Raw genomic sequence first — 20,159 nt, forward strand, 5'->3', positions numbered from 1 at the left:
TGTTAGCTAATTCACCTTAATCTTTTTAAAAAGAGGAATATTCACCAACAAACATTAGTTCAGAAGTACACAGAATCTAAAGAATGGGATCTCTTCCTAGTGACTCAAATATCAAAAACGCAACAGATTCCCTAAACAACCACTGCCTTTTACTATGGGAACACAGAGATTCACAGGCTACCTTCTTCACATCAGAACTGATAAAGAAAAGACCTGGCTAAAATTCATTAACACCAGGTAAAACTGATATGACTTATAAATATTAACAAATATAAATATTAAAAACTGGCTAATTATTTTTGAAATGTTTTAAATTATTTTTCATGTGTGAAAAAAGTAATTCTGTAAATGTTTTTAAGTGCTCAGTTTGGCTAAAAATCAGTAAGACTGAAATTCCTTATTTACAAAGAATACTCCAAAACAGAAAATTTCAGAGTCAATATACCTAAATTAAAGATTCAAGCAAAATACTGCCTCAACCTTTTACCTCAAATAACCAGAATGGGACAGACTCCTCTGAAACTTTGTTTCACCTGACAGATGTTATCACTACAGTTATAGCAACAAAGAGACCATCAGAGTGAGTATAACAAGTGGCTATCAATTATCCAACAGTCGCTTGCCCCATGTTCTCCCTAGAAACTGAGTCTGTCAGTGGACTAGACCCTCACAGTTACAGGGCCAGCAGACTACTGATTATAGAAGTTGACAGATAAACAAAAAATCCCAAGTTCTAGCTATGCTAACTATACTGGCAATTTATTGACGCTCTCTCTATACATACATGTATATTTTTAACTTAAATATTTTATTATGAAGAAGTTAAAGATATATAAAAATAGAACACTATAATAAATCACCAGGTACTAGCTTCAATAATTACCAACTTAAGGCCAATTTTGTTTCATCTATATACCTCCCACCTACTTACCAGCTCCCATATTATTTTGAAACAAGTTTCAGATCATATCATTTCATCTATAAATATTTCAGTATATATCTCCAAAAGACAGGAACTTAAAAGAGGGAATATTAACACCAATATCATTCCTAAAAAGCATTATAATAATTCTGCCTATAGTTCACAATCTTGTATGATATAATTGAAATTTGCTTAAAGAGTAGAACTTAAAATGTTCTCACTAACCTAAAAAAGGGATAAATATGTGAGGTGATGGATGTGTGAATTAATCAGATAGTGGGAATCTTTTTACAATGTATACGTTTATCAAATCACCACCATGTACACTTTAAATATCCTATAGTTTTGTGAATTATATCTCAATAAAGTTAAATATATACAATAATCCTTTAATATCAAATACCCAGTTAGATCAAGTTGACAATTATATTCTTTTAAATAGTTTATTTTAATCAGATTACAAAAGAGTTCACAAAGTACAACTGATGAACATTTCTTAAGTCTCTTACTCTATAAGTTCCCCATCCATCTGTTTTTACTCCCTTGTAATTTATGGTTGAAAAATATTGATTAAGCAAAAACACATATTTTCTTTTCTTTTTATTGAAGTACAGTCAATTACAATGTGTCAATCTCTGGTGTTTTCTATTCATTGTTTTAATTGCTAGGGTAAAAGAAAATAAATTATCTATTATTTATCTAAGCCTAAAACTTCTTAAGATAATCGCTAACTCAACATCTTAATTAAATATAGGACAGGAAGAATGGAATTTTTTTTTTCCATTTATGTAAAATCAACCAGCATTAGTAAGTCTCAAAAGAAGGACCTGGTTCCCATGGAACCTGCACATACTCTACTACTATAAAGAATGTTAACACAAGCATTTTCTGCAAATATTCTCTGACATCAGGGTCATGTTTGAATTTTGGTGGGTTGTTAGGACTTTTCTAAAAATAAAGTGCAAACAAAAAAGTGCGTTTCTAAGCCTAGATTAGCTTTAGAATTCAACTGAAAGCAAAAGCTACCATATGGCAAAGTCACACTGGGCAAATATTTATTTAATGAATTCTATGAATTCATTCTAATAATTCCAATTCTAACAAATGAGCTGTTTTTAATGATTTCTTCATTCTTATTAAGTCTTCCCTAGAAGAAATTCTGACAATCCAAAGGTCTTACAAAGTTCTATTTCCAGAGGATGAAAGAGGAATCAGAATCCTGAAGTTTAAAAAAGCCTTTAAAAGAATTATCCAACAAATCCCGTCTCTAAGTTTGCTCTCAAATAAACTAGGTACCACAGCCATAAAGTGATTAAATAACAGAAGGAGGTTCAGCAGCTTCTCTCACATGTTCTGTTTGTCTTACAAACCTGAAGGTCCTGATTTTTCTTCCTTCATTCTTTTGAGGTTTACGTACACAGCCTTAAAACCCAGAGAAAAGACTACATGGAGTTGAAATGGGCAAAATAGGAGTTGAAAATCATAACTATAGTAAAAAATTTACAATATTGTATTCACATCATTCACAGCTCAGAATTAAGCAGTGATTTAGTTCACTTCATGTTTCTTTCCGATGCAAACATATGATCAGTCAGAAACAAATAATTTCTAAATGCTAAGTGGTAGATTATGAAGAACAGCAAAAAGAATAGTAAAAATGTTCTAAAATTTTATTGCCAACACTTTAAAAAAAAAACTTTACTGCGATATAATTCACATATGATACATATCACTCAAAGTGTACAATTTAGAGGTTTTTAGCATATTCACAAGGTTTGTGCAATCATCACCACTATTTAATTCCAGAGCATTTTCATCACCCCCAAAAGAAACCTTGTACCCATTAGCAGTTACTCCCCATTTTCCTTCCCCAGCCCAGGTAACCACTAATCTAGCTTTCTATCTCTGTAATAGATTTGCCTATTCTGGGCATTGCACATGAATGGGGGTCATACAATATGTGGCCTTTTTGTGTCTGACTTCTTTCACTTAGCATATTTTCCAAGGTTCATTCATGTTGTAGCATATATCAGTACGCCATTCCTTTTTATGGTCTCATAATATTCAACTGTGTGGATATACCACATTTTGTTTATTCTTTCAGCATCTTAAGTTATTTCCAATCCTAGGCTATAATAATGCTGCTATGAATATCTGTACACAAGATTTTGTATGAACATGTTTTCAATTCTCTTGGGTAAATAGCTAAGAGTATCTGTTGGGTCATGTAATAATGAACTCTACTATGTTTAACTTTTTGAGAAACTACCGAACTGTTTTCTAAAGTGGCCACACCATTTTACATTCTCACCAGCAATATATGAAAGTCCGAGTTTCTCCACATTCTCACCTATACCTGTTACTATCCATCTTTTTGATTACAGCTATCCTAAGTGAGTATAAAGTGGTACCTCATTGTGGTTTTGACTTGCATTTCCTTAATAACTAAAGATGTTGAGCATCTTTTCATGTGCTTATTGGCCATTTACATATCTTCTTTGGAGAAATGTCTATTCAGATCTTTTGCCCACTTAAAAAACAGGTATATTTGTCATTTTATTACTTGACTGCAGTAGTTCTTTATATATTCTAAAGGTATGTCTCTTTTCAGGTATGTTATTTGCAAAATGCCTCTCCCATTCTGTGAGTTGTTTTCACTTTGTTTGATTGTTCCCTTTGAAGCATAAAAGGTTTTAATTTTTATGAAGTCCAATTAGCTATTTTTTCTGTGGTTACCTACACTTTTGGTGTCCTATCTAAGAAACCACTGCCTAAATCAAGGTCATAAAATTTACATCTATGGTTTGCTTCTAAAAGTCTTAACAGTTTTAGTACTTACATACAGGTTTCTGATCAGTTAGGGTTAATGTTTGCAAATGGTATAAGGTATGGGTGCACTTCATTCTTTTCCACATGGAAAAAGTACCCACTTGTTACTATATTATTTGCTGAAAAAACTATTCTTTCCCCATTGAATAGAAAAGGATTACTTTTTTTTTTAACCAACTAAGTAAGCACTCTCAATGAAAAGACAGGTATTTCAGAGTAAAGGACAAAATCATGTCCATCCTCTCTACCCTCACTGCATTAATTATTTTAAAATAATCTTGATTATATTTTAACATTTGATTCATATAATGTTACAAAATTTAATGATAAAACAAATACTGTTGAATCTACTATTCAGCTCAGGACTAGGCCATTATAAATATTATCAATGTGTTCCTACTCCTTCCCAAACCCAGCCTCCCTCTCTCATACACAAAAATGTTCCTTAAAATCAAGAGTCAAGGAAATGCTTTCTATGTAGAAGGCAAGGAAAATAATGGAAACAACTAAATTATAAAAGCCAATCAATGCCCCCAAAAGGACACTTTTAAAATATTATTGTTTGAAAAATGTTCAAAATGGAAAAAAGTAATAAAAAATTTTAAATTTTTAAAAAATAAAATGTAATTATTGGAGGAGGTAGCAGCTAACGGTGGCCAAGAGCCAGATTGTTTTAAAACTAGTTTAAAAGGAGGGTGGGGAGTAGGGAAAAAAGACAACTTTTTAACTTTCTAAAGAACCTAGTACACTAAAAGGGAAATAATGGTGAATTGCTTAGAAGTTACTTTCCCTTGCTGTGTTATCAATCTAATAAGTAGACAATATACTAATTTAATTAAACTGAAGGCTTACAGGGAAACTCGGTTATAAGAGGGAACATTTTTTATTTGCTCTGTTCTGAAGTCTCATTCCTACACTTAGGCTAGCATTCCAAGAGGATCTGATTAAAGAAAAGTTACACAATTGTATGTTTAAAATAAAATTTAAATTAAAGAAGTTAGACAGATTGGGTTTATTAATATGTGCTTATCTACACATGAAAAACTTTTTGAAAAACATGTAAGACATACGCAACTGTGGTTATCAGTCTATACATTTTTTTTTTTTTTACCAGAACACAGTTTAACAGTTTAATTTGAATACTAGAGCTTTCTGAAATAAAATAAATATTTATATTTCAAAAAACTTTTATACACAGGCCCTAGTCAGGTTCAGGAATCAAGGGCTCATTCAAGGAGAATAGGTCATGACAGGTCATGTCAGTGTCATGGGCCTTGGAACACTGGGATCAAGGAAAAATTTAGCTAAACTAGTTGCTAATAGCACTTTGACAGACTATTTTAAGAGAAACATAGGAAAGTAGTGTAATACAGGAGGAAGCCCACAAGTTTTGAAGTCTAAATAACTCAAAAACCCAGTGTAGTCACTTACTATTTGACCTTAAGTACTTTATTTAGACTCTCCAAGCCTTCATTCTGACATCTGTAAAATGAGGGAATTCTGAAGATAGTGGTTCCTCATCTTTATATATAAAAGGGTGGCTATTTATAAGTTTAAAAAATTCTAAGGATTCTCCATGTGATAAAAATTATATTTTTAGTATTCAAAGATTAAAAAAATTCTGATGGAAATTATAAAGATTTAAGTTTAATAATACTTCAAGTTGACATTAATATGAGGAAAGAGCTACTGGTGAGCACTTATTTAGAGCAATCTATTAGGGCAATTTGACACTGTCTATCAAATTTTAAATACTTGACCCAGCAATCTCACTTTATACTACAGATATGCTTACACAGCGGGCACAGATGTAATACCTCAGAATGTTCACTACAGAACTGTTTGGAATCACAAAAAACTGGTATTGTGATAAACATTCAACAGTAAGGAAGCTAAATGATTATATCCAAAAATAAGAACACCATATGCACTTCTAATAGAAATATAAATGGACACAACATTTCTAGGTGGCCAACCCAGGAAAAATACTGATCAAAATCCTTAAAAATTGTGATAATCTTTGACCCAACAGTTTGACATTTAGAAATGTATTCTCAAAACTAAGAATGTGAAAAGAGAGAAACATGTTCACAATAGCTCTTCAAAGTAGCAATACACCCCTTTACAACCGATTGCTAGTAACAGTCAACCAAACAACAGGAAACAATCATCAAAAATGTTAAAGATTTATTAAAATGAGAAGATATTCACTACATATGAAGGGGAAAAAAAGCAGGCAAGGAGTAATATAGAATCTGCATGGATCCATTTTTTTAAAAAGTAAATCACTACACACAGCATCTAGACATATTTAAAAGCACATGTTAAGTACAGAGTAGGTTACAAATAGTTATCTCCAAATAGTGAGACTACAATTGAAATTGTTTTCTTCTTTAGCTGTCTGCTTTTTCTATAGTATACACATTATTCTTGTATTAATAAAGTTATTTAATTTTTAAATGAAATAGAAGTCTTCTGCAGCAGGGCAATGACTCTACAAAGGTGCTTATTCTAGACATGACTCTTGAGATATAACTTTCCAATAACTCATTTACAGAAAGTAGAAACAGTCACCAAAAATGAAATAGTAACCAATACTATATAACCCCTCTAGTCAATAAACTCATTAAAAACACTACTCTTTCACCATTTCCTTCAGGTAGACAACAACCCTATCCTATTTTCCATAGCCAGGAACCAATAACCAAATGAATCTGCCAAAGAAAATATGGTACAAAACTGCCCTGGGAGAATTCCTACCAAACTTGAGGGGTTCTTCTAACAAAAAACAAAAAACAAACAAACAAAAACCCAGATCTCTTTAACAGTTAAGAATTTGGGGTTTATATTTTCTGTCCTAGATGCTATCAGCAGTAAGAATCAGCTGCCCTCTGACTGACCAGCATCAACTGACACAGCACTAACGCAGCAGGAAGAGCATCACCTACTTTTCATATCGGAGAATCAGTACTAAACTCACTCCAACACCAGCACAACTACCAAGGTACCTAAAACTGAACAGGTACAGCTGTTCCTAAGACCTTTTTTATTCTCTCACCCCTTTAGCCCAGGAAGAATTTCCCAATAATCCCACTTACCATTGTTGTTGGCAATTAGTGTGACAAGAGTCTTCTTTGTACTGTCGCTGTTCTGTGCCCCGCTGCTACTAACGGTGGTGGATGTAGAGAGGTGCCCAGCAACAGAAGCATGGGCAGCGACGGGCACTGGAGCCGAGACAGGCTGCTGGCTCACAGAAACTGTGGGGAAGGGGAGGCACAGTCACTTGGAGACAGGGACAGATGACACTAAAGGATACTGTTCTAATCTTCCCTTTTCACCTTGTTGGGGTCTCTATAGTCAAAAGTTTCTTGCTTTATTTGTAAATCCAACTGTTCACCTGATTTCTCGTCCTATGTGTCCCTCACACCACCAATTAGACACAATGCCTTCTTCTTTGTCTCACATTTCCTGGTTAATTAAGTTAGATTACGGGCTCACTAAACCGGGATTTTAATGTTTTGCTTATGTAACACAAGTAAACCTCTAGAACTCAAAGGCTCATTATCACCACTACTGGTCTTCATAACCATGCATAGTAAACTGTCCATAAGACCCTGAATTATGTCCTGTTTCAGCCCAAATCAATGCCACCTTCAGGTCTCCAGGTAGGAAAGACAAAAAAAAAAAAGAGCAACAGACACAATTTAGGAGGAAAAAGAACTACCACCCACTTTCTGAATTCAGGGCAATCTAGAATTTGGCCCTGCAACATCACCTTTTTGAAAGAGAAGCTAATGAGCATAAGTTTGTAAACTGTCCATGAAGGCAGACACAAAGCAAATTCTGCTCAGCTGACAAAGGAAACCAAGTTCAAGTAAAACAAAAAATCCCAAGACTATGGGAACCTGTTTTTGATATGGTATATAAATGAGCACTGACACACACCACTGCATTCTCATTCATACATCATTTGATAAGAGGATTGTTGATGCGTTTGATAAACATTGGTTAATCCAACTTTCAATGTTTCAAATGAATTAAAAATAGTGTTTCTAGCTGTATGTATGAAGAAGCCAAAGCACTTATAGACTAGAGCATGGGGTGGGGGTAAGGTACCACCAGTGCCACAAAGAGGCAACCCTGGATTCTTAAAGTCCTTCTCCACCTCACACATTCTTAACAAAAATGCCATTCAGTTGAGTCAGTTTAAACAACGATCAGAAAGTTTTTATTACCTGGAGTAGTTTTATCCACTGAATTATAATCCTCAACTACAGAATCCTCAATGACATCACTGATTTTCTGCCATGGCTCCAACTCCTCCTCCTCACATTCCATAAACAGGTCGGTGTCCGCCATGCTACAAGAAAAAAAAGATTACTGACCTCAGAATGGGAGAAATAGCTTTATACAAAATATGGAATCAGTTTCCTGAACCTATTGGTAACCCACGCCCTTCCCCTTTGTGCTCCCTCCACCATTTCCCCTCACCTTCCCCCATTTCCAAGGTTCCAAAATATAACTTTTATTCCTAAAAAAAATTCTTACTGTAGAAGATTCCACAGCAAATTATTTAATACTTAGGATTATAAAAATTTAATCTATAATACCCAAGGCTGAGATTAGGGTGAGGTGAATCATGCAAGTGGAGACTCAGTTCCTATTTTTATTTAAAATGGGTATTTCGCTCATTATGAAATTTTATTAACATTGAGCTATTTAAAATGATACATTAAAATACTGTTTATCTTGATTACTGAGCTTTTCTGCACCCAAGATGAGACCCTCACTTGTCCCACTAATTCCAGCCCTACCACTACTACCTACACTCCACTGTGATCTGGGGAGTCAGCATTTAATTTGAAAACACTGCTTACATTACATTCTTCTTTTAAAGATAAAACCTACACCTTTGCAATGCAAAGAGCTATTACTGCTATGCTGCCCTCCAATGTCGGCTGACTAAAGGTCAACTTCTTTGTCTTAGAATGGGAATAGCACTACCGGTCAAGGTTCACACAAAGCTTTTAATGCACAGGCTCTCATTGCCCTTAGTATTCTTTTCACCACACCCTTAAGCCAAAAACAGAACAAAACCACCAACCTAACCACTCTGTTTAAGTAGTCAGGTCCTTACAATTTGACAGTATTAGCTTCTAAGATGCCCAATAGATGGCAACGTTCCCTTGAAAATTTAAACTACTCCAGCAGTGCCCTAGTGAGGAGCCACAGCCATGCACCCATAGTTTTAATGGGTAAAGTGCTTAACTTGACTCTAAGTTGTCGCTAATATTCTATTTTAGTTATTTCTGACTTTCTAAACCAAAACTACAGAGAGAAGATATGAGCAAGAAAAGAAAAAGCTCTCAAGTATCAACTTTAATTTTCTTAGTTTCATTTTAATTTACATATACAAAAGAAAATACTAGCCAGAAATTGAATTAAAAAGAAGCCAAATCCATATCACAGGCATTCTTTGAGCCAAGGCTACACAACGTATTTCTGTATTTTCCAGTCTAGTTCCACTGAAAAAGGTAACACTTTAAACAACATTTTTCTAACTACTTAATGTTATACCATTGTTCTTTGCTGTATAACTCTTAGAGATCATAGCCAACACGTAATTAATATATACATATCTAACACCCAGCAGAATGAATAGAGACTGTGTATGACAAGGACTACAGATGGTTTTCAAGGACTTTCAGCTGTGACCAGCTGCAAGCAAACTCTCCATACATATGCTGAGTGATCTGTAGAAAACTTTCCTTAGGAATAAATAGAGCTATCTGAATGCATATTGTGGTTTTCAATGTCATGCCTGTGGATATTTTAATAGCACACCCAAAGGCTGCTCTTTTTTTACCTCAACTGTTCATACTATCTTAAGAGACTGAGTTCATATTTTATTTTGTCAAACAATGATCTTTAATACAAACAACTAAAGCTTCTTCTATCTGACAAGAGTGAAATTATGCTGGTCCTCCCATGAACAAGGTATTCTAAGAAACAAAGAGTGGAAAGGGCAGATCTGAAAAGATGGCAGAGAAGGATGTTTGTATCCTAACTATACTTTTGTCAAGTGAGAAAGAAAAATAACTCCTTGGGTGTATGCGCTGCCAAAACAACCAATGTAAATTAAAAAATGGAAATAAAATTCAACTTAGAAAATATTTTTCAAGGTTTTTACAACGTAGAAGACGAAGTTAACCAACTAGGCTTGTCAATCCAGAAAATAATAAATCTGCTGACTGAGCATATTATATAGACTTACACCCAAAACATCTCTGAACGACACTGAAACCAAGTTTTTCAAACAATTAGTCCTTAATTCTGATCTAGACTATGCTATCTCAGAATGTGATCATTCCTTTCACATCAGCATCTATAGCTCAGGGTCAAAAAATTAACTGCTGAAAAGATGGGCAATGCCACAACAGAGATATCAATCTAAATTAAGTACCTTGCAAACTTTAAAACTGAAAAATGCAAATTTAGCACCTTTCTGTAGTTTTCCAGTTATCAAAAAGGAATCTTTAATAATATGATGAACTGCTATATTTAGTATCTCTACCAAGATGCTCAAGAAAGAAATACCATCATTCTTTGTGATCTTTCAAGCAATTCATGGCATACAGTTACCTTTCAACTACTTTTGATCAAATAAGACAGTAACTACTAAATATGCAGTAGTAAAATGTACATATCTTCCCAAACTATCATTCTACTCATGTTTAACTTCTTTCCACACCTAACCTTCAACAATTTCTCACAAGAAAAAAAAAAAAAACCCTAGAATTCCCGTCTTTCCTATTATTTAAGGGATAAATGTACTCAGAGGCTTGAAACATGTCTCACACTAAAAAACAAACAAATTCATGTTGAATTTCAATCCTTACTCAATTTTGGGATGTTTTCACCTCTTCTGAAAAAGTGCCAGGCAAAAATGTGAACTTCAGAAATGAAAGGCTGGCACACAGGGAGCACAGTACTACATCAAGCAGAAAACTTGGATAAGCAGTAAATTTGAGAGTCATACTTCTACCAAGGGGCAAACTTTCATTGTATTACAACCACGAATCACTGAAGCAAGACTGTAGTGATTCCTTTTCCGCCGTTTTTAAAGAAATATAAATTTCAATTATATATGAGTAGACATGGATCCATCATCCACCTTCAAAAGTTATCCACCAATCTTATTTCACCTATGCCTTCTCTGAATTATTTCGAAGTGAATCCTTAATATTATATTCATAAATACTTTGGTATGTAACTCTACAAGAGAAGGAACTGAAAAGATCATATACCGAAAAAAAAAAACCAGTACCATCAGGGGGAGGGTATAGCTCAGGTGGCAGAGCACATGCTTAGCATGCACGAGGTCCTGTGCACAAGGTCCTAGGTTCAATCCCCAGTACCTCCTCTAAAAATAAATAAACAAGTAAACCTAATTACCTCTCCCTGCCTTAAAAAAAGAAAAAAAAAAAGAAAAAGTACATTAAAAAACCCCCACAGTATCAACATGCATAAGATTGACAGTCTCTTAATATTAACTATCTAGTCAATATTACAAATTTCAAATTCTCTCAAACACCATACATTTAAAAGTTTGTTGATTGAGAATTCAAATAAGGTCCACATACTATGATTATTTGATAAGTTTCTTAAGTCTCTTTTAACTTACAGTTCTTCCTCCATCTTTTTTTTCCCCTTGCAATTTATTTGTTGAAGAACCAGGTCACCTCGTGTAGTTTCTACAGTCTGGATATCGTTGATTACATACACATGGCATTTAATATATGCCTCTGGCTTCTATATATCCTGAAATTGATAGTTGGATTTAGAGACAGGTTTAACATTTTTCCCCCCAAAACTACTCATAAGGGCAAGATTTTGTTCCATCAGGAGATATGCTCAATGCCTGGATCTAGTCATTCTAAATCTATCATTCCCTTTTCATTTAATAACTGAAACAAAATATACCTACTATTTGGTGCAGTTCATGTAGTGAAAGTCTTGATTCTTTCCATCTTGCTTGATCAAAATGATTTGTTTCACTAGCTTTTCCCCCAAGTGACCAACAAGCCTGTTCTTAAACTACATTACATCACATCACAGACTTATGCATATTTTATGTGTTTTGATTCACTGTAGTTATCCTTAATGACACTCAAAGTGCCCTATTTGAGCCGGTGGGAACTTCTCAACTGGCTTCTGAGTCCTTCTGACACACCCTTAGTAGTGTTTGATAAAATCTTGGCTATCTGTTAAACAAAATGTTTCAGGCTCATCTCATACATTTCCTGCCCCAGACCGAGAATCAGCTGTTTCTCCAAGGAGCACTAATTCCTTTTGGTATGGAATGGTATTCCAAGATCACAGTCTGGATGCTAGGGAGCCTTTCTGCTCACTTTAAATATAAAATTATCTCCTTATCAACCCCTAACTAATAGTTATCTTCAATTTCGCTTCTTTGCCACTTGGCAGAAAAACTTCACATCTACAAATATTTGTCTTAGAAATCTAAACAAAGTTCTACTTTCTCCTGAAATTATTGAGATGTTTCAATCTTTTAAACTTATATTTATTAAATAATTGTCATTACTTTCTTCTTTTCCCAATTGCATGTATTCCCTTTCCCTCCCCCTAACAAGATACCTACATCATCTTCCTCACTGGCAGAATTTACATATAGTTAAATTTTAAGGACAATCAAATTTTAACAAAGAGGATGCAACATTTAATCAAACCCTTTAGCAAGTAACTATTTTTTTAAAGACTATCTTTTCTTGAATGCCAAAATACAAATCACCTCAAAAGTCTGAAACAAATTTTTAAACTATTCCTAACAAAAACTTTATCCATAACACATAGCTTATAAGGTTCTTTTCCAAACAAATTAGGAGGTGGGAGGGGGATTAGATAAAGCAAAAGACCTATACCTTGACTTAGAAATGAAGAACTCATTTCTACCTTCAATAAACTTCCCAATAAAGCTAAAAAACAAAATGTCACCATATTCCTTGGTTCTCCAACATACACTAAGCACAGTCCAAGTTGTGCAGAAAACCTGCAGAAGGAAATCGTGTTCAACAGCTATACGTAAGTTATATAAAGGGAAACCTAGATCATTAAGGAATCCACATATGCCAGTGGATTTTATGTAACTCAACAATAACAGGGATAATTTGCCCCCCAAAGACACCTGGCGATGCTTGGAGACATTTTTGGTAGTAATAACTAGGGGTGGGGTTGCGGCAGGGTACTACTGGCATCTACCTATAGGCAAGAAGCCAGGGATGCTATTAAACATCCTACAATGCACCGACAGCCAAGGGCTTATCTGGCCCAATGTTACCAGTGCCAAGATTGAGAAACCCTGATCAAACTGAAGCCATGTTCTGAAGGGGAAATTTTTTAAAAAATCATTCCACATTCTATGCATAAAGAACTCTCATTTCTTTTAAAAATATTTATTCTCTCTGCAACAAAGAAGATGGGCAGAACAAAGTTCCTATGAATTGTTCAACGGTCACATTTTATACTGTGAAAACATTTTTATAACTCACATACATCTTGTTTGTTTCACCTTATAATCATCTACCTGTGAAACTTGTTCCTGCCTAAGTACCTAATTTCTCCTTATAAAACATTAGCATTACAATGTTAGTCCTCTAAATTTATGGTTACTATCGGTATTTGTTACTATCGGTATTAACTGGTGAATAATCTTTGTGAAGATAATTTCCTAAATCCTTTAATCGTCACTTCTAAAATTTCTGGTTTTTGACTTATCATTCCTCTATGGGTTGCTTTTGCTAAATATATCAGCTCTTCTCGCCTCTTCAACTTTCGAATCATTTTCTCAGAAGGCAGTGAACCAAAATGAAATGATGCAACCTAGGTCTGTGACCTTTCTCAAAGTCTTACTGTTATGCTTGAACTTAAAGTTACAGAAGTAAGTCTATCTCAAAGATGAAAGTTATGACAGTAAGTTCAAATAGAAAAATGTTAGCCAATAATCCAAACTCTACCTGTCATCTGTTTGGTCTGTGGCCTGTTCTGTTGTTAAAAAACAAACAAAACCCACTGACAAAAATGTTTAACCTGAATCAAATCAAGCATTTAAATTTAACTTTCAGTTTATAGGAAATACAGCAAAAGAGGAATAAGTTAAGCAGCACCGCAAGGATATAATGAGAATAATTCACAAAGTAGGACATTTTATAAACAAATAATCAGACAAATGCAGAATACAGAAATTCTATGAAACTACTAACTTGGTTTCTTCAAAAACGCCAAACACATACACACCACACACATGATCACCGGCATGCATGCACAGGGAAGACCAAATAGATTAAAGAAAATAAGAGCTAAAGAGACCTAACAAAAAGAAACGTGAACCTTTTTTGGATTCTGGATTATAAAAAAGCTACAAAAGATGTATTGGGGCCAACTGGAACATCTGAATGACCAGACAGATATAAGATTATATTTGCGAATAATTTTTAGCTTTCTTAGAAAGGATGGTGGAGTTAGAGTTATGTAGGAGAATGTATTCTTAGCAAATGCATGTACTATTTAGTGGAAACATCATGACTGACTTTCACGTGGTTCAGCAAATACATATTTTGGCATTTTCTTATAGATACCAAATATGCTAACATGTTAAAAATCGTGTCTAGGTGGTGGGTTCATTGTAGGTACTCTTTTTAGCATTCTTTCACCTTTTTTACATGCATAAAATTTTCTTAAAAAGTTGGAGGATCAGATGAATAAGGTCTGATAATCTAATGCAAACACAGTGACTACACAATTGATAACACTACCATTTAATTGAAATTTGCTAGAAGAGTAGAACTTAAATGTTCACACACACATACAAGATAAATATGTGAAGTGATTGTGTCAACTAGATGGGGGAATTCTTTTACTATGTTTATGTATATGAAATCACCATGTATATAACATGTATACTTCAACATCTTACAATTTTATATGTCAACTATAGCTCAATAAAGTTGGAGTTTTTTCTTAAAAAGGAAAAAAGCTGGGGAGAAAAAAATACCTACTTATATTTTAGTTGTGATATTTTGTACCACTATATTCTGCCATTATCTTTTCGCCATTTACTAAATCAAACTGGTAGTCTTGTTGATTGAATTTTCTGTTAACTTATTCTCATTTCCAGGAGAAATTTCTACACAGATTATATACACACATTTCTTAAGATGTAGCACAATAATTAAATAATATTAGAAAAAATAAATCCAAGTTGGGTTATACAGGTTACCAAGGAGGCACTGTAAGACAAGATGAACAGTGCCATCTTCCATTAATCAAGACATCCTAATTATCTGACATCTTGGTAGCCCACTTGGTTTCTACATTTTGTAGTAGTAATTACACAGGTAACATGATTTCTGTGCACTCAGTAGGCTTTACTCAGTACTGCAGCTCACACAAGACTATCAGTAGTTTCCACAGTCTTTTACGTCTTTGGCATTCATCTTTCCATCCATAATACAGGTGTACCAGATACATACCTTTCTAAGGCGGACTGAGTAATTGTATCTTAAATGCTGGCAAATATGGTAGTCTACTTTATACTCAGGTCATGTAAAATCAGCTCATCGGTAAAAGCCTATATAACTGAAAAGGCAAGATACAAAGAGATTCTTTAAAATCTCATTTTAAAGCAGCAGAAAGAATCCCTCAGATACAACTGCTAGTCTGCTTTTGAGGTATTTAATGGGCAGCAAGTGTTTACCTATCTTCATCTCAAATAAGATTAGAAAAACATCTGTTTTCTACCAAACTCTTGAGACAGATTTGGCTCTTGAAGCTTTGAATTCCTTTAATTTGTCTGGTTCTTTCATAGCTCTAAACTAAATTCCAAGAATGAAGAATTCATATCTAACATTTTTGATTCACTGCTAGTGCCTACCCACCCAAAAATCAAGATAAAAAGAACACTTGGAACAGGAAAAATGTTTTTAAAAAAACAAAAAGAGAGATAAACAATAATGATCCTCAAAACAACTGGCATTTGTATTCAAGTTACCTCAATTTTTAGCTTTAAAACGGATTAATACCAGAAAGCCTACAGGGCTGAATACTTGATATGGCTATAAAATTATTGTTAAACTTGCAATAAGAAGCTTTTACCTACCTAGTTTTTTGAATGGCCCATTTCGTCCCTCACAGAAACCACTATAGAACCTCACATATAATATTCACAATGGGTTCTTAAATAGTCTCAATATTCTGAAACATAAAATATTTTCCACTTAACTGGCAGCAAATATCCTATCAAGAAGCATCCAAATACTAGTTATGTGCTTTTCACTAAAACAACTAAAGTGAGCAGTAAGTTTCCTATTTTTAAAGGGTTCGATATTCAGTTCCTCTCCCAAGAAGAGCTCTTCTTTACTGACAGTTGTATGCTGTCTAAATTCCATTTCTACTCCCTCAAACTCATCGAACTCTGCTAAATACTAGCAATGCCTTAGTCTATTTCCTTTCTCCTCTCCTCCTGAGTTACAGGTAAAAATGCGTTTTTGCAAATATTCCTTATTATCACAAACCAGACTGCCAAAGAATCTACCAAAGTCCTACCATATTGATATTACAACAAAGACACCAGCAGCTCTAAGGTTTTAATTTAAATCAGAAATCTCCACCTTCAACAAAAAGACATATATGGAGAATAAAGACTGAAACATTATCTGCAACATATTTTATTTTACTGTTATAACCAGGCATTATTATGCATTTTACATTCATTATCAATGAATTCTCACAATTATATGTTCTAAGCAATACATATTACATGAGGTCAAAATGGAGGTTTAGCGAGCTTAGGTAACTTCCCCAAGGTTATAGCTGGTTTGAATCCTGGCTGGGATATTTACTAACCTTTTTTGCTATAGAATTTTTCCCCAAGTCATTGTCTCTTACATTATTAACTCCAACTAAAATTTGTAAATTCTCCAGAAGTTCCTAAATGGAGGCAGATTTGGATGATATGAGGAATCCGAGTGATTCTCAAAGTTTTCGGTTTTGGGACCCCTTTACATTTTTAAAATTACTGAGGACCACAAAGAGCTTTTATGCGGAGTTTATCCCTTGATATTTACCATATTAGACATTAAAACACAAGAAGTTTAAATACTTATCAATGCATTTAAAAACAATAAACCTATTAGATGTTAACATAAATAACATTTTCAATTAAAAATTACCATTTTCCCCCCAAAACACTGAGACAGGTAACCTGGCATTATATTTTTGCAAATCTTTTATGTCTAGGTTAATAGAAAGCAGGTGGATTCTCATGGATGCTTTTGCATTCAGTCTGTTGCTCTATATTGTTTTGGTTAAGTATAACGAAGATCTGCTGTCACAAAAACAGAAAAAGGGAGAAGTATTCTATAAACCTTTTCAGGTAACTGTGTATACTGATACAATACCAAAACTAGACAAATGGTGGTTTCTTAAAGGATACTTGTATCTTGGAATCTGAAACTCTATCAATAAATGTTATGTTTAAATTCATTGTTGTATCTTGCACTTTGAAAGGACCTTTTACTCATGGTGATTTTGAAACATCACGCATCAGTAATTTAGAAAATACAGATTTACTGAGTTATGTCTAGCTTTCAAATGTTGACACATTTCATCATACATTTAAAGAAAGTCATTAACACTGATGTTATAAGAAAAGTCCTTAAAATACTGAGAAGCTGTCAAACTTGAGATGTCAACTTCTCAAAAAATTGATTTTTACTCTTAAATTTTTATCACTGGTAACAAATATGGTCGACTGTTTTCCTTGAAGAGACAGGCTCACTTCATTTGTTCTCAAGAAAATATTCAAAAACACTCAAGCGTAAAAACTAGTTGGTGAGTTGTTCTTTCAAGTAAAAATACTATTCCAGGAAACCAGCAGCTCACAACTTAATCTCACAAATGCTTTTCCTTATGACAAGGACCATACGTCGGCAGGGAGTGTACATTATGCACACTTCCCATTTGGTCAGACACTTAAAATTTAAAAAGACATTTACTAAAGGCTGATATATAAAACCAAGCATTGCTTTGGGACCATCAGTGCAAACGTCAGTGAAACAGAGTCTTCGTATTATTCTTAGTATTATTCTGTAAATACTTATGACCTTACAGCTCTCCTGAAAAGGCCACAAAGGATCCCCAGGGGTCAGAGGACCACACTTTGCGAACTATTTTCCTAGATTATACTACTGGTTCAAGGTAAGAGTGGAAACTAACAAAATCCTGTTCATCCCTCAAGTCTTCATTCCTGTCCTTTAGTTTGAGATATGCCACCAACACACCAGCTGGTATGTCATAACTATAATACTGGAAAGGAGAAGGAAATCAAGGACATAGAGTGCCACTTAATTGTTTTAAGATTATATCCTGTGCACCTTTATGCGAGACCAATAACCCAATATGGTGGTTATCTTGATCAGTCGCAGCTGAAGGACTGCAGATTATAAAAATGTATAGATGATACCCCACCACCCCATCCAAAAAGGGCCCCCAAACCTGCACTTTCAGCAATCTCCAAGGTACTTTTTATGCACCCTCAAGTCAAGAACGGTTGTGCTAAGTAGTTCGAATTCGAGTCCAACTCCCTGTTCCAAGAGCAACGGGTCTCGAAATTCCACGTCGTTTGCCAAGAAGCAGCCCTCCATCCCCGCCGTTTTCCCCTTCATCTAAATGGGAAAATTCCTTTGAAAGTAAAAGCGCGTTTCTACGAGGTTTTGAGCTGTAGTGGGAGGTCTCTAAAAGTGTAGACACAGCCTGCAACAAGACGATGGTTGTTCCGAGATAGGACAACTGTATCTCAATTTCCATCTCGAAAGAGATTGGGCTAAAGAACTTAAAAGATTCTTTCCAGCTCTACCTTTCTCTGAGTTGAAAATGCCCAAGACAAGCAAAGCAACGCCCAGTATTAGTAACAGTTTGAGAGAACCCCGCGTCTGACGGGACAGGAAATCAAGGTAACTCGCAGAAAGGAGAGAAAACAGGTGGATCAACGACATCACTCCTCTTCAGTATGTGCTGAGAATCTAAAGAAAATAGTCCCTGGGATAAACATGGCGCCCACCGCGGCAGGATATAATCGTCGGCAAATACAGATTTTTCCGCCCCATCCCATTTTATAAATCACGGCGCCATCCCAAGGAAATTTTAGGACCGGGGGAGGAGACTCTGTGAACTAACTGCAATGCACTAAGGCTTGGGACGTACTATAGGACCGAGAGGGGATTACATAACACAGGGAGCGGCTAAGCAATCACTCATTTTCCTCCTCCTGCTCAAAAAGAGCGCCCCACTCGTTCCCTGGCGGGGGTGGGGCGCGAGGACCAAGCACTGCCCCCACCCCGAGGGACGTCGTCCCGCCGCCCCTCCCGCCCACCTCCCCGGCGCGGCCTCGCCCCCTCGCCCGCCCCCACAGCCGCCGCCTGCGCCCCTTCCCCAGCGGGCCGCCGCCCGCGCCCGCGCCCGCCCACTCCTCCGAGACGCCTCGCGCCGGGTGTGCGTGTGGACGTCGGGTGTGTGCGGGGCCGTGGGACGCGAGTGCGCGCGCGCGCGCCGCGCCGGGCGCCGGGGGGCGGGGGCGGCCGGCAGGCAGGCAAGGGCCTCCCTGGTCCGGCCCGCCGCGCGGCTCCCGCGGCTCCCGCACTCATACACGCGCTCGCGCGCCGCACCCCACGCCTGTCGCCGCGGGCCGCGCCGCGACTCGAGGGGGGGCGGGGGCGCGCGCCACCGGGCCCCCGCCCCCACCCCTCGCGTTCCCGCCCCATCCCCCTCTCATTGTCTCGCCTCGGAATGCCTCGCCGAGCGAAAAGATAACGGAACCCCCGGGAGAAGGGGGTGGGGAGAGAGAAGGCTCGCTCGCTCACTCACCTCCCGTGGTCGTCGCCGCCGGTAGTCTGACCCGAGGAAGGCGCCGTCGCCTTAAAGGGACCTTGCACCCGGCGCCGGGAGAAGGGGGTGGGAGCAGGGGAGGGGACGGGGGCTTGTGGGGAGACGGAGACGAGGGAACCGTTGAAAGCTCGTCTCTCTGAGGGTGAAAGGAAACCTCCCTCGGGTTCCAGTGATTTGGGGTGGATTTTTTTTCCCGAGGGGGGCGGGGGGGGCCCCGAGGGAGGGGGGCGGGGGGGCCAAGGAATGCGGCTCCGTGTACGGAGCTGGCGCGGGGGAGAGAGACTTCGACTCCCCCCACCGACCCTCTCGCCCCGCGGAGGGATACGTCTCGTCACTTCCGCCCTCCCCCTTTCGTGGTGTTTCCATTGGCTGGAGCTCGTGACACGTCACAGGCTCAGCCTAACCCCTGCCAGGGCTTCTTTTCTAGTCAAGTTTGTCTGGGCCTGCA

The 20,159-nt window shown here is 36.7% G+C and overlaps 1 protein-coding gene across 7 annotated transcripts in view; it reads right to left on the minus strand.

The window, feature by feature from the left end:
* Positions 1-19,918, minus strand: part of POGZ (pogo transposable element derived with ZNF domain) — a 40,655-nt gene extending 20,737 nt beyond the window's left edge. For 2 of the 7 annotated variants that reach the window (XM_074349420.1, XM_074349415.1), the window contains exons 1-4: positions 11,739-15,249; positions 11,436-11,572; positions 7,987-8,111; positions 6,850-7,008 (exon numbers count right to left, since the gene is read on the minus strand). In XM_074349420.1, the coding sequence (XP_074205521.1) occupies positions 6,850-7,008; positions 7,987-8,111; positions 11,436-11,449 (298 nt within the window). In that variant the 5' untranslated portion in view covers positions 11,450-11,572; positions 11,739-15,249. Of the gene's footprint in view, positions 1-6,849; positions 7,009-7,986; positions 8,112-11,435; positions 11,573-11,734; positions 15,251-15,300; positions 19,198-19,690 lie in introns of those variants that run through there. The other 5 variants (XM_074349416.1, XM_074349418.1, XM_074349421.1 and 2 more) reach the window with 5 other exon arrangements.
* Positions 19,919-20,159: the final 241 nt, after the last annotated feature.

The sequence above is a fragment of the Camelus bactrianus genome, chromosome 21 (assembly GCF_048773025.1).
Source record: "Camelus bactrianus isolate YW-2024 breed Bactrian camel chromosome 21, ASM4877302v1, whole genome shotgun sequence".
Taxonomy (NCBI): Eukaryota; Metazoa; Chordata; class Mammalia; order Artiodactyla; family Camelidae; genus Camelus; species Camelus bactrianus.